The 14,400-nt window shown below is 28.5% G+C and overlaps 2 protein-coding genes across 2 annotated transcripts; both read right to left on the reverse strand.

Annotated features, from left to right (window-relative positions):
- Positions 1–2,524: 2,524 nt before the first annotated feature.
- Positions 2,525–3,387, reverse strand: LOC129309225 (uncharacterized). The gene is made up of 2 exons (XM_054950672.1): positions 3,269–3,387; positions 2,525–3,027 (listed from the first exon to the last, which is right to left on the reverse strand). Exons 1-2 carry the CDS (start codon positions 3,326–3,328, stop codon positions 2,590–2,592), a joined length of 498 nt encoding a protein of 165 aa, XP_054806647.1. The 5' UTR covers positions 3,329–3,387; the 3' UTR covers positions 2,525–2,589.
- A 101-nt stretch (positions 3,388–3,488) lies between these two features.
- Positions 3,489–5,088, reverse strand: LOC129309226 (uncharacterized). Its single transcript, XM_054950673.1, has 3 exons — positions 4,950–5,088; positions 4,775–4,863; positions 3,489–3,830 (listed from the first exon to the last, which is right to left on the reverse strand). Exons 1-3 carry the CDS (start codon positions 4,974–4,976, stop codon positions 3,677–3,679), a joined length of 270 nt encoding a protein of 89 aa, XP_054806648.1. The 5' UTR covers positions 4,977–5,088; the 3' UTR covers positions 3,489–3,676.
- Positions 5,089–14,400: the final 9,312 nt, after the last annotated feature.

A 14,400-nucleotide genomic window follows, 5' to 3' on the forward strand; every position in this document is an offset into this window, starting at 1 on the left:
CAATCTTAATTGAATGTTGGTGAGGGTGTTACCACAGATAGAGACAAAAAAAGAAGATGATATCGAGATGATGGCGGTGGTGAGAAGTGATAGCCACTAAGGTTTAAGAGATATATTGCTCTCCTTTCAATCGAGCCCAAGCTTCCCCTTTATTTTGAATTGTTAATTGCACTATTAGAAGTGTCCTCTTGATAGGGTTATCAAAAAAATAAGGAAATTCATTATGAGGGATTGGGCGATCACTTTTGATAATGTGTCTAGAGGAACCAGTTAAATGCAACGATTGGTTAGCGCATCAAGCCTTTAATGATATTTTAGCTATTAAGACTTTTCATATTCCATCCTTAGGGTATATAAATATTTTGTAATCTAACACAGGACTGTGTAAAAGTCTTTTAGTTCGGTTTAGTCTTGTCCAACCTGAGACAACTCAATTCAATCTAATCTGGATAAAAACTAACCTTTTAGGACTAAAAAGACCAAACTTTTTCTTCGAGTTGGACTAGAGAACAGATCGAGAATCTGAACCATTTAATTTGATCTGGTCCTATAAATTTATTAATATAATTATAATTAATTTATTAATTATTATTATTATAATAAGTTAATTTATAATAATAATTAGCATTTTTTGTGTTTTATACTTGTGAAGTCATTAACATTAAACAAAATTCCAACATTGACCAACCTAAATCTTCTCCTTTTATTGTTGAAATTTATTGTTAATTTAGTGTAATGAACTTTAGATATGTTAAAGGTTGTTTAATTTGAATCATTTGTATTGTAATTGAAATACTTTTTATTATTGTTGGATATTATTGTGGATTTATTATTGTATTGGTTTGATAAATTTTATATAGTATAAGTAATTTTATTATATTAATTGAGTTTATTATATTGAAATAAATTGTTGCCTCTCATAGAATAAAAATAAAAAAAATAAAGTGAGATATTAAACAAGACTGGGACCAATCTCCTAATTTTACTAGACCAATCCGGTCTTGTTCTGCTTTAGGTGATACCAGGATCAAACCAAACTAGACTAAGAGTTGCCTAACTCAGTCTTTTTCATAAAAATGACCAAAGTTCATGTTAGGCTGAAATCCTATTAGGTCAGTCCTTTATGCAGCCCTACTCTCACATAACATGATTTGTATTCTCTTTGCATAATTTATATGTGATCTTGTACTAAAAAAAAAAATTGCACAATTTATTTGTAAGCTTGCACAATATTGTACTCACAGTATTTTTTTTTTTTTACCTAAAAAAAGTCACTCCCTTGCAATAAGTGTCTACGACATAATTATAGAATTTTATCAACACTTAAAAATTCATGCTTGACTTAAAATAAATGAATAATGAATCAAATGGCCATTTTATAATTGTTGAAATAAGGTATGAAACACAGCAAAAAGATAGAGTTGTGATTTAATGTTATCGCTTTTATCTTCTGCTAACATTTTCAGCAACTATTCAACTGAATCCATGATCTTTATAGAATTATATGAGACACTCACTAAGTTAGAGGATTTAAAAACTTACAAAAATTCAAATCCATACATTTGTTTTCAAATGTTTTGATCAAAATTTTATAAATATATAAATTTTTATAATTCCGTGAAAAATATAGTTTTGGTTAGAAAATCATACGAATCATATAAAAATAAAAATAATTCCTTGCTGCGCTCATGTGAGGAATGGTTTATTTTCTGTTAAACATGCTTATCACTTGGCCAACTGCTTGCACGCGGTAAGAAATACCGTGCCAATGCTTCTAACGATTTATTGAAAATATGACAAGCCTGCATTAATTAGATTTGAATTTGGTGACTTCAAACTGCTCGCTTGATGAATCTTAATTATAATCATTAAATTTTATTAATATTTGAAAATTATTAAAATATTTTTTTACCAAAAATTTCAAACAATCCTTTTATAATCATTCAATTAAATTAAATAGTTGGTATCTTGTCATGGGGTAGAGCTGATAATTTGAATGGGCCGGCTATGATAGGGTCAGGTTAAATTTGGTTGGGCCAAAATAAACATGAACTGAAGAAAAACCCAAATAATCAAGCCCAATTCAAACCTCTTTAGACCTTGGGGCCAGCACAAATTCATGGATTATCATTTTTTTTCATTGTAAAATTAATTTTAATTTAACTTTTTACTTAAAATTAAATTTTCTATTTTATAAAAAAATATAATATATTTTTTGGAATAACATAGAACATTCAAACTTTTTTTAAAAAAATATATGTCAGTTTTAAAATTTAAAATCAATATTAAAATACATTATTAATATTATTTTGAAATATTTTATAGATTAAAAATAATAAAAAATGACAATATAAATTTTTTTATTTAAAAAAATATCTATAATAATATAGTCAAATATATAATATCTTAGCATAAAATAACTTATAACTTAAAAAATTAATTAATATTTTATAGATTTTTTTAAGAAAATTTTTATTCAAGTATTTAGATCAAGTCCAAACCTCAATAGGCCCAACAACAAAAACTCTACATATTTTTTAAGCTCAGCTCTAAATTTTTTTCAGCTTTATTTGGATTAGCTAATCAAGGTTAACCCAAGAAAGTCATTAAATAAATGAACTTAAACTCATTAAATCGAGAGCTACGGTACCCCCCAATCCTCATGCTAACACCCGAGGATTCCGAAGGGAGGGGGGGGAGGGGCCTCCTTTTCTTTTTCTCCTTAATCCTAAGGCCCTTATTAGTGGCAAGCGGGAACACATGGGACAGGCTTGTTGAAGGTTTCCCTCGATACACTTGAGCAAGTTTGCCGGTCTCTCTTGGTGTTGAAGTTTTAGTTTTGGCAAATTGCGAAAAGATCCCAAGATGCTTGCGATCAGAATTCAGTACCCTCCCTGGAAAGAGCCTCTGGGTTGTAAATATTGCAGCGTCTATATTACAAGACATCGAAATAATCGCAGTATCAAGCATTTTCATAATAGCTGTTCCGCATAAATTAAGGCCTTCATTGACCTTGTATCTTTTCCCCTAAACATAAATGACATGTGATAAAAAGTGGAGAGCGAGCGTTATATTTAATTATAAGATGCGAATCCTATATACATCCACATTCTATTGTGCCATTTTATAAATGCATCATCTATATCTTGTGAAAGGAAAGGATCAAAAGGTGAAAAACCAATAGTCATGAATTTTTCTGTCGCCCTGATTAACGTAAAAAAGGAATATTTGTAACAATACCAAAGCTCCGTAATTATTCAGAACGTACCAGATCATGCAGGCAGCTATCCAGGTGCCAGTCTTGTTCATGATATTTCCTAGCAAGCATATACCGTCATATGGAGATTATCACTACCTCAATACAATGGGATTAAAATGAATGCTAGAACCGAAAAGGCTGTCAATTAACTGATGCAGATGTCTGTCAGCTGGTAAATTAATCTTGAGCAAAGACAGGTGATATTATGACGATAACAGAGATGAACAAGTAGATAAATCCTCCAAGTCTTATCATTGAAGCACCCACACATAATAATTCTTAGTGTATCTTCCTCAGCTGACATCATACGAGTCAGCCTAAGATCACACCCATTTCATCAATGCATCTAAAAACCTTATATTACACATAACAGGGTTTGCACTTAAATCATACTTAATAGTTATGTTTCAAATAGATTTAGTTGCGATTTGAGTCAGCAAAGTAGCTGTTGATGGAGGGCATAATCTCTGGGGCTCTGTTGCGCACATACTTCCTCAAGAAATGCTCTGCATACTTTTCTCCCTCAGCAAAGTTCTCCAGCACTCCTGCAGCCCTCCCCTCCTTGCTTACCCTATTTTTGGGAAAATGTTATTGCACAGACAGAAAAAGAGACCATCATTCATTACTCTCTCATCCACATATTAACCAGACAAGGACAAGATCAACACTTGTGATGATGGCATGATGCTGGGGAAAAATTCAAAGTAATTTTCTGATTGATGATTCAATTTTGTTGGTTATGCCTGTTTTACAAAAACGAAGTAGGTTGCATCAATGTTTAAAAGACAACCAACTACAAGTATTCCAAATCATTACTAAGTAATACCAACCGCAAAACATTTTTAAGATTGGCTTAAATTAGTCCACCTAAAAATCTTCTTTAAAGGTTGTTCAAATGCAGTTCTCGTCGCTTACATGTTTGTGTTTGACACATGTAAGACATTCATACCAGATAACAGCCCAAATTACAAATGAACACTTCAGATTTTATCATGACACCGTGTTTCCTGTCCTTACTGGCATCCACGCTTTGTAGTTGCTGATAACTAGGATTTAGCCTCTCTATTTTAACCCTTCGACAGTATCAGCTATCAGCAGAATTGAACGACTCTAGCACCTAGCTGTTTAAAGATATTTTCACTCAACATAACGGCTAACAGATCAAATGAGCCAGTCCCTCTCTCTTCACCAATTACGACAATCTCTTGGAAAAGTTACGAGAGTCAAATTCATAGGCAAGAAATTCAGCTGAAGCATAAATGTTTTGAACCCCAAGCATCTGCTGATTGAACGAGTCAATCCAATTCCAAACAAGGGATGCAACAAGAAAACCGAACAGCGTCCACGAAAATCAACTGAAGTAATATGAAAGGTTTGGCATCAAAGACGAGTATTCCACACAAACAAACAAAACAAAAAACACAAGAAACTAACATGGTCGAATTCCAACATGGAAAGTACCACTGCACTGGTTGAATCCTAAAACATCAGGTAGAGAGAGAGAGAGAGATACACCTGACTTCAGGATTGATGCAGATATTGCGAACCAATTGAAACCCACAAATCCCTACAGCAACTCCAACAGCCGCGAACAGGGGGTAAACCTAAATGCCCAAATATTGAGTGATCCACGCAATAAAAACTTCAGAAATACGTAAATCGAGAAGAAAGAAAGTAAAGGCAGAGGCACCTCGGGCCTGAGCCAGCGATTCGCCATCTATGCCAGCGCTGAAGGAAGATCAAGGGTCAAGCAAAGCTCGCTTCCAATGAAATGGGCAAAAGAAGAGGTTGAGACAATGAACAGAGCAGGGATTTGCAATATCCTGAAATGACGTCAAATTATTATTTAAAATATGAAAATTTCATTTTTTGGATAGAAATGGGAAATATTTTACCGCTGCGTTAAATTTGATGGACACAGCAACCGTAATTTTGAGTTTTTGTGTTTTGATCGAGTTTTATTGTAAGTTATCACCTTTTTTTTAATATTTTAAATGTTTATTTTTTTTATTTTTTTTATATTTTAAATATTTTTATAAGCAGTGTTATAGGATTTAAATTTAAAATATTAAAAAAATAAAAATATAAAGATTTAAAATATTAAAAAATTATATAAAGACACAAAATAAAACTAGGATCTTAAAATTATGCTTTTCTAACGTTATTATCGTTTTATCCATTGAGGGAAACAGCGTGTTCACGAGAAGTTTTGACGGAGGAAGTTGGGTTGTTGGGATAAATTATTGGTGAATATCGGATATATAGATGCATAATCTAGAATTAGATAACTTTAAAATATTAAAATTGATTTGAGATAATTACTTAGTGGGTAGTTGCAACTTGCAAGGCACCTTGCACTCTACTGGATGTGTAACCTAAATGGCCAATGAGGGAGTGCCACGTAGCCAAGAGCCCAGGGTTCTATATTTTAGATTTTCTTCCCGCCCCTTGATTGTTTGCCCTTTTTAAAAAGAATATGAACACGTTATGCTCTTTCGGGGAAACGAGAAAATATTACATGAAACCAAACAGAACAGCCAACCCTAATTATATAATGGATGGGGTATCAAAAATAATAAAGTCATTGGACGATACGTAGGCTAACTTAGAAAAAAAATCAACCATTCTATTATCATTTTTTTATAAAAAGTTAAAATTTATTGTCCAATATATACATAAAATCAATGATACTCTAAAAAAAGTAATGCCCATGGTTGTTTTTTTTTTTTTTTTGGTTGAGATAACCCATGCATAAACACAAAAAACATTCACAATCTTCTACCATTTTTGCCAACATGACTCAAGATCCTTAAACATACCAAACAATTCAACAATGACAAAGGAACATGTTCTAAGTTTTTATTAAAATCCTAAATCTAGGAATTGTTGCTATCCTGCACTACTCCACCACACAAACCGTGGCCTTAGTAGAAGTATACCCTTTAATTGCCTAAATAGCAACAGTAGAACTGGGCCGCTTCCTCCTCCCCCCCTCCCAAATAAAACACATTTTTTAATGTTCTGTAATACTCCCTCCAAATAATTTTTAAATCACATTTTAAAAGATTTTTTTAATCATTTAAGTCATTCTTTCTTAATTTTTGTAAATTTTTATGTACAATTCTAAAAATATTCTTCAAAAAATTCTAAAAAAAATATAATATTTTAATTTAAAAAAAAAATCTCACACATCAAATCACTCTTTTTTAAATATAGGAACAAAATGGGAAAGTGATTTATTTTAAGATAATTTTATTATTTTTACTGACTCATCTTAATTTGGATAAGTTTGTTAGAAGTAATTTATAAAAAAAATTGATAAAGTATTTTTTTGTGTCAAAAAATGTAATTTTTTTTGCATGGTACAAGTCTATGAGATTTTAAAATAAATTATTTTATTCATAATGCATCGCACTATAAAATACTTCCACCAGTTCTTATTATAAGTGTATATTTGAATTAAAAAATATATAATTGAGGTTAAGAATTAACTAAGGTTAAGAGAAAAGTCTATTTATAATGTGATTTTTATTTGAATAATTTTTTTAAGTCAAGTTGACAAACTATTTTTTTTATAATTTAATTTAAAAATTAATTGAGATGTATAATGATACAAATTGTTATGATATATATTTTTGTAACTAATTTAAAATTTTTAGAAAATATATTAAATTTAAAATTATAATTTTTAAAAAAGTACATTAAAAATATAAAATACATTGATAAGTCAAAAATCTTAATTTTACAAAAAGTATAATTAAATAATAAAATTAAAAATATTCAATTATGAAAAGCAAAAATAAATTCATAAATTACAAAATATTCAATCATTATATATATATATATATATAATAAGGTTAAAGGTTATAGAAAAATGTCACGTGTTTATTTTTACGTTTGCTATAATTCTATACTTTGAGATAGTTTTTTTTTTATACTTTGTGTTCTGGAGTCAGGTTTGGAATTAGATTTAGAATGTTTTATTGTTTTTTTATGTATATAAAATATATTATTTATATAAAAATTAATTTTTACCTATTTGAAATTTAAATATGATCATATTTAAATGCAAATTAATATCTATTTATTTAAAATTTTCATCCACCTTAAATATATGCTAAAAATCTATGCTTATATGATCGAGTATATGTATATATACATGTACATTGGAATTTAAACTCGGACTAATATCTATCTGTTTTAATATTTGGAAAAATGAATTTGTATGAGTATTTAGATCTATTCTCATAAGTTTTAAATTTCAAATTAGATGATTTCAATTTGCTTAAATAAAAAGAATTAATTTAAATTTCAAAAGTCAAATTAAACAAAAAGGATTAATTTAAATTCCAACTTTTAAGTTATATTAGTTTAAATTTCAAAGCGATTAGATCATATTGGTAATTTGAATTCAAATTATCCTCCTACATATATTTAGTTCCAATTATAAGTAAACATGCTTGGCTACAATTTCATTCTATGCTTTTGGCTTTGGTTAATTTTAGTATCACTCATGAAACTATTGTGCAAATGATGTATGAAAATTATATTTCAATGGCCGTTATTTATTTTCATCGCTAATGTTTACTTTGTTTTTTATTTGTTTACAACAAGTCTACCTTGACATTTCATTCTACTGCAGTTGTAAAATCTTCAAGTTAAACAAGTAAGATTACCCTTACCAATCCTCCTTAAATTCTAAACATCAAGGTAATTATCAAATTTGTTAAATTTCACAAATGAGATCCTAGGTTTTCAATATTTAAAATATCTCAAAAGATCTTTACATTCAAAAATAAGAGTTAAATCAATATACGAAAGCATTGGATCTTAAAAGAATCAACGCATTTGTGTAAAATCGAAAAATAGTGAATTAGTGTAGAAAAAAGAGGCATTCACCATGGTTTGTCACACATGCGTTGCAGCTTATAAGCCTCTGTGTCAAGAGCCACAACTCAGACACTATGTGCCATGGCGCATTGCACGATTTTAGAAGTAGGTTTTACTGTCATTTGATAGCAACTGGGAAAATTTTTGACACACCTCATTTCTCCATTTGATGTCTAATTAAGACGATCTATGTGTCTACATAAAGCTTTCTCATGGCTCTAGCTAATGATTTTATTTTTACACTCAAATTATTTCTCACTCAAAAGTTGGACACTCATTTTAAAATTCACTTTTTTTTCACAATTACACATGACTGGAGTGTCCAAAAACTCTAACCACAAGCTAAAAGTTGCAAAGACCACCTAGACCATACTCAATAAACTAAAATAGACCTATACAATATACCACATCACTAATAATGCTCACGAAACATATTTTTACTGCTCAACTCTTTAATCTCAAAAGCAAGAGAGGGAGCTCTAATCTTGAAAAAATTTAGATTTAGGATACTATAAGCTACTTCTTAGGTCAGTTTAGATTCCATTATTTAATCAATTACCTTACTCTTAGATTGTTATGATTAAATAACCTATGAAACATGGTTTTCTCTTTATCTTGTAATCATTAAAATCAAGATTTAACAGTTCTCCCATTTGTTGATAATCACAAAACTAAGAGGCACTTCATTAGTCCTAGAAAGACTTTAGTCTCTTCCTAAATTAGATAATTAAACAAGAATAAATAACATAGATTTATTGAAGAAATGCTCTTAAAAATATATACAAAATGAAGGGATAATTACACAATACAAAGGCAACATGTTAATAACAAAGGTGCAATCACATAAGCACACTGTTCAATCCTTGAAGATGGTTTTAAAGAAATCTATTAACTTATGAAATTTCTTGGTAGTAGGAGATAAAGGTCGAGGAAGTCATTCGTATGAAGGAGGCTGAGATGATTGAGGCTTGGTCTGAGATGGCTTGGACGATGGTTTGGGCTTAGTAATGTTAGGCTCAAAGGTATCCTTTATAACTTTTGGTCTAAACTTTCTAGGTCTAGAAGGAGCACTTCTCTTCCTCCTTACACAGGCTCACCCTTATGCTACTCACTTCCTGAATCCCAAATCACTTCCTCTAAGGCTTGCTAACTTGTACCCTTTTCTCTATACCTTGGCACTTCCCAAATTAAACCTTTGCATCTTTACTCTCCTCCCCCTTTTCGTCATCAACAAGGGGTGTAGACAAGATTATAGGTACAAACAAATTGGGTGATGGAGTATAAGTTGAGCTGGTACCATTGTCATCCCAAACTAGCCTAGGATTGAACTTCTTGGGAGGCTTAAAGATATCCCTAAATTCTAAAATTTTAGTAAAGAGGTAGGAGAAAGTACAAGGTTAGGATTCCACCTTATCAAATCCTTGAATGCTGTTGTGTAGTTGATGCTAAATAAATAAGGAGGAGAAGGAGGAGATTTCTTGGCAGACTGCTGCTCCTCATCATCATTTAATATCTTAATGTCATCTTTAGTAATCTTTATTGCTACCAATATAAGCTCATTATTTCCATGTTGATGAGAGTTTGCTTCTTCTGAGCTATCCTCAAACATGGCTCTAAGTTTAGAATTAGTTGAGGAGACTGGCCCAACTCTAAGATTGCCAATCTTTGAAGGGATTTGCAAATCACCGTCCACCTCTACTTTTATATTTTTCCTATTTCTCTGAATAGTAGTGAAAGTCTTTGAGGTGTGTGCTTAGCTATGATCTTCAAAGGGGTCTTCTTGAGCATTCTCATGTATAGAGTCATCATAAGGATGTGGGCATTCTAAAAGCATAATAGTATTCAGATGAATCTTTTGGTTCAGATCTTCCTCCCAAACGTCATTACTTGAGTGATTTTTACAAATAATAAAGTTATTATTGATTATATAAAATTAATAACTTTTCTTCTCTCCTTGTTTTTTCTCTCTTAGCCAAACATAATGGGAGAAATTTACTTCTCTCTATTTTTTTCTTCTTTTAAGTTTTCCTTGTGAGTCAAGTATAGTATAAACGAGCAATGGGACTTGGGAGACCTTCAAGGTTGTATCAACGAGAAACAAGAAATTTGACTTAATGTTACAATTAATATTTGTAAGATAAGAGGGCAACCAAATAAGATAGTAAGATGCTTGGAAGATCATATGGATTGCCCCAAATGCCTCTCTCCCCTCTCTCTAGCTTCTTGCAACGTGCCCTTTAGAAGCACATAATTTGTTTTTTTATGACAATAAGTGTTATCATAGAGAACACCACAAGTCCACAACTACTTCAATACAAAATTTCAAGTTTAAGTTCATGTGAATGAAAAAAATATTTTTGAAATAATCATCCCTAATTTGACCTAGTCAAATAGTCGTATAGAAAAGACATTTTTTATCGTTTAAGAGCAGAAGTTTTCCCCATTAAATTTTGCATTCAATTGTTAATGAATTACTCTATTTATCCTTATATATAAGATATATTTTAAAATATTTTTTGTCTCTAAATATAAGAAATTGTTAACATATGTTTTAATAAATAAATCATTATGCCCTTATTAAAATGAAAAGAAAAAAAGATGAGTACTCTCATTAATTTATTTTAAAAAATAAAAAATTATTTTTTATTTATAATAATTAGGAGCAAAATTGAAATGTTATTATATTTTTAATTAGATAATAAATTTTTATTATTTTACATAATTTAGTTACAAATATTTTATATATAAAGATTAGGGGAGTAATTCATATTTACATACTTTTGTTTTGTTTTGTTTTGCCAACATACAAGTCAATTTTATTAATCATAAAAAAAAAATACACACACTAATAGTAAAAGCCAGGGGGGGGCTCAAAGCCTATACAAATGTACTAACACGCCAAACCTGAAAGCAGAACCAAAAAAAAAAAAAAACCAAGAGAAAGAAACGGAACAGTCAGAACAGCAGCAAAACAAAGGCGTAGCTTCCAATTTGTGAGGTGTAGAATAAGTTGGAAATGGCGCCAGGGACACGCGGAGATTTGCGATGAGGCTAATAAAATTGAAAGCAAAGCATATTTGTTTGTTATGACATGGGGTCTTTGGCAGATCACGGCGACGAAGAAGAAAAGATGCCCATCAAATCAAAATGGATATAAAGTGTGAATACAACGGGGAATCAATATATATATATATATTCGTAGGATTTGTTTATGAAGGGTGCAAGTGATTTTATGCATAGAAATAATCAATGAATAAAAGCGATTAAGGAATCATGAGTTCGATCTGAGTGGATCGGCATATATTTTGGAGTCAGGTTTGACAGAAAGACTGACGTTAGAGAAAGGACCCAGGATTGCGAGGACGTAGAAAATCGAACGACCCACGCAACAAAACATGACCCAGACCTCAGAGGGATCGTCCCGCACCGGATTGCGTCGTGTTTTATAATGTTATTCTCTTTTATAAATAAATAAATGAAAGCCAATACTACTTCCATTAAAAATTTAAAAATATTTTTTAAAATTTAAATATTTAAAAATGTAAAATATTTTAAATATTTTAAGATATAATTATTATTTTTTTTAAAAGTATTCTTATTAAATAGATTATTTTATATTTTTTTAAGGTGAATCACTTTATTATAAATAAAAATAAATATAATATTACATGATGAATTTAAAAATAAATAATTATTTTATTAGTGGTGAGATTTAATTAATATATTTTTTAATAAAAGAAATATATATTGAGAGAGATGTACGTAAAAATCTGTCAACATTATAAAATCTATCATATCACTGTAGATCAACAATTGAATGAACAACAATTTTTCTTCTTTACTCTTAATATTGCCTTCTTGTACTGTAAACTGGGTCAGAATTTGGGAACAATATCTACCATTTAAAACAAACAGAAAAACCAGAACCCAAGGACTTCAAAGCCCCAAACGAAAATTCCATAAATAAAATTAATAAAATTTAACTCAATAAAAAAGGGAAAACTAATAAAATATAAAAAATAGTAATGAATGAAGTTAGAGAAGATTAAAAGAAACCTAACAACCAAACTCAAAATTAGTTGAAGGAAGCAAAAGCAAAATACAATTGCCAGAAAAATTAAACACCATGTTTGGCCCAAAAAAAAACCATCATGTATTTTTAAAAATAAGAATGAAAACATACAGTATAACCCAACAACAAATTTCAGAAACAAATAATTTTGCAAATTATCCTCACAAGTAATATAAAGAATCAATGAGTGTTCTCTTTCCCTTGTAATTTGCATTGGATCGGCACTGTACTTCTACAATGCCATCCAATGCAAATTATTTTTTATAAATTAAATTTTTTTAATAACATAAATTAAAATTAAAATTATATTTTATGCCAACAGTCTGACTCAACACAAGGCAAGATCTTTGAAGAGGCCCCATCTAATTCATCTTCTACATTGTATTTAAATTTGAATCCGTCGTTGAATCAATTAAGATGCTAGATTAATAATTAATAGCCATAATCATGGTTATATTGGCTATTAACAAAATATTCTGTTAAACTAGTCGAGATATTGTTTCAATGTTTATTGATCAACCTATTGATAATTACTTTTAGATCTTACAGGCTTGTGTGTCATGATTTTGTTGTAAAACTCACATTTATAAACCCTATACAAAGTAATAAAAAGCATAATTGTTAATGTTTAAATTAAAATTATTAATATATAAAGTATCGTTCTTAGTTTAGTTATATAATAACAAACAAGTTTCCTATATATATATATATATATATATTAACAACTCAGCTTAGACAGCAATTATAATTTAACAGCATAATTGAGTATAACTTCGACGAACAATAACAACCACATTTCTTATATTAATAACTTTACATTTTTTATTAATAATTTTAATTTAAATTTTAATAAACTATACTTTCTATTGTTTCATAGAAGGTCAGAAAATAATTTTGCAAGAAAAATTATGATAAATAAGTCTTTAAAGATTATTTTTTTATGAAAAATATAATCTTAAGTACCTGCATTTTACTCGAGTTTTGTCATAAATTCATGTATTTTTTTGATATTTTAAGTCTTTATAATTTTATTTTTTGACTTTATAAATCCTCTCCAAGAGCAATGTTATACGGACTTAGAATATTAAAAAATAAAAGTGTAAGAATATAAACCACCGAAAAAAAGTGCAGGAACTTGTAATAAAACTCGAGCAAAATTTAAGAATTTAAAATTATATTTTTCCTTATTTCATTACCTACCTATTTTTAAGAGATATATTTGTCATTTTATCTTACTTCTTTTTCCTCACCCTAAAAAAATTGAGGAAAAATTAATCATCTAGATACCACAAATTTAATTCATTTGTAATTTAATTTTCAAATTTTAACCTATTGCAAATTAATTTTTATAGTTTTGATTTGATTATAGCTTAATTTTTAAACTTTAACTGGATGTAACTCAACTTCTATACTTTTAATAATTTTAAAAATGATCTTTATATTTTAAAAAATAAAATTATAAATTAAAATTATTTTAAAATTAAAATTTCTAATGATTTAAAATATTAATCCTTGTATATTTTAAAAATAATATTTATAATTTTATTTTTCAAAATATAAAGATCAATATTTTAAATTGTTAAAATTATAAGTACTGAATTATATCAAGTTAAAGTTTAAAAATTAAAATACAACTGAGTTAAAATTATAAAGACTTAGTTATAATAAGTTAAAATTAAAGGATTGAATTACAATTAAATCAAAATTATACTAATTAAATAATTAATTTCTATAAAAAATTAAATAAATAAAGGAAAAATAATAATAAAATTCTCCTGAATTATATTAATGATAATTTGATCCCTCAAAATGTCATAATTTTAATGAAGTTTTTAAAGATCTCTTTGTCAATAAAATTTAAATTGAAAAAATTATTTCATCCTTATTGACAATTTATAATTTCTTATTCAATTCTTACATTTTTTGAACAAAAGTTGTGAATGTGGTTTGTTATTTTGAGAATTTTTTAATAATAAAAATTACACTTAATAAATTAGTATTTATTATTTATTTTTTTGATTTATAAAACAAAAATTATTATTTTTTAAGTAAAAATTGTAATTGAAATTTATTTTTCAATAATAAAATTATATTTAATAAATTATAATTTATTATCCAACTCTTGTGATTAGAACTTATTATTTTTAATAAAAATAATATAATTTTTTATTTTAAAATT

Source organism: Prosopis cineraria, unplaced genomic scaffold (assembly GCF_029017545.1).
Source record: "Prosopis cineraria cultivar Desert tree isolate PC_DT_omini unplaced genomic scaffold, ASM2901754v1 PC4, whole genome shotgun sequence".
NCBI lineage: Eukaryota > Viridiplantae > Streptophyta > Magnoliopsida > Fabales > Fabaceae > Prosopis > Prosopis cineraria.

What these genes read in the sequence shown, in the direction of transcription:
- LOC129309225 (XM_054950672.1), bottom strand. Translation starts at nt 3,328, where the DNA reads ATGCTTGCTAGGAAATATCATGAACAAGACTGGCACCTGGATAGCTGC. An exon ending in ATAGCTGCCTGCATGATCTG is followed by an intron (nt 3,028 to 3,268) that starts GTACGTTCTGAA and finishes ATTTATGTTTAG; the next exon opens with GGGAAAAGATACAAGGTCAA.
- LOC129309226 (XM_054950673.1), bottom strand. Translation starts at nt 4,976, where the DNA reads ATGGCGAATCGCTGGCTCAGGCCCGAG. An exon ending in ATCGCTGGCTCAGGCCCGAG is followed by an intron (nt 4,864 to 4,949) that starts GTGCCTCTGCCT and finishes TTGGGCATTTAG; the next exon opens with GTTTACCCCCTGTTCGCGGC. An exon ending in TGCATCAATCCTGAAGTCAG is followed by an intron (nt 3,831 to 4,774) that starts GTGTATCTCTCT and finishes TCCCAAAAATAG; the next exon opens with GGTAAGCAAGGAGGGGAGGG.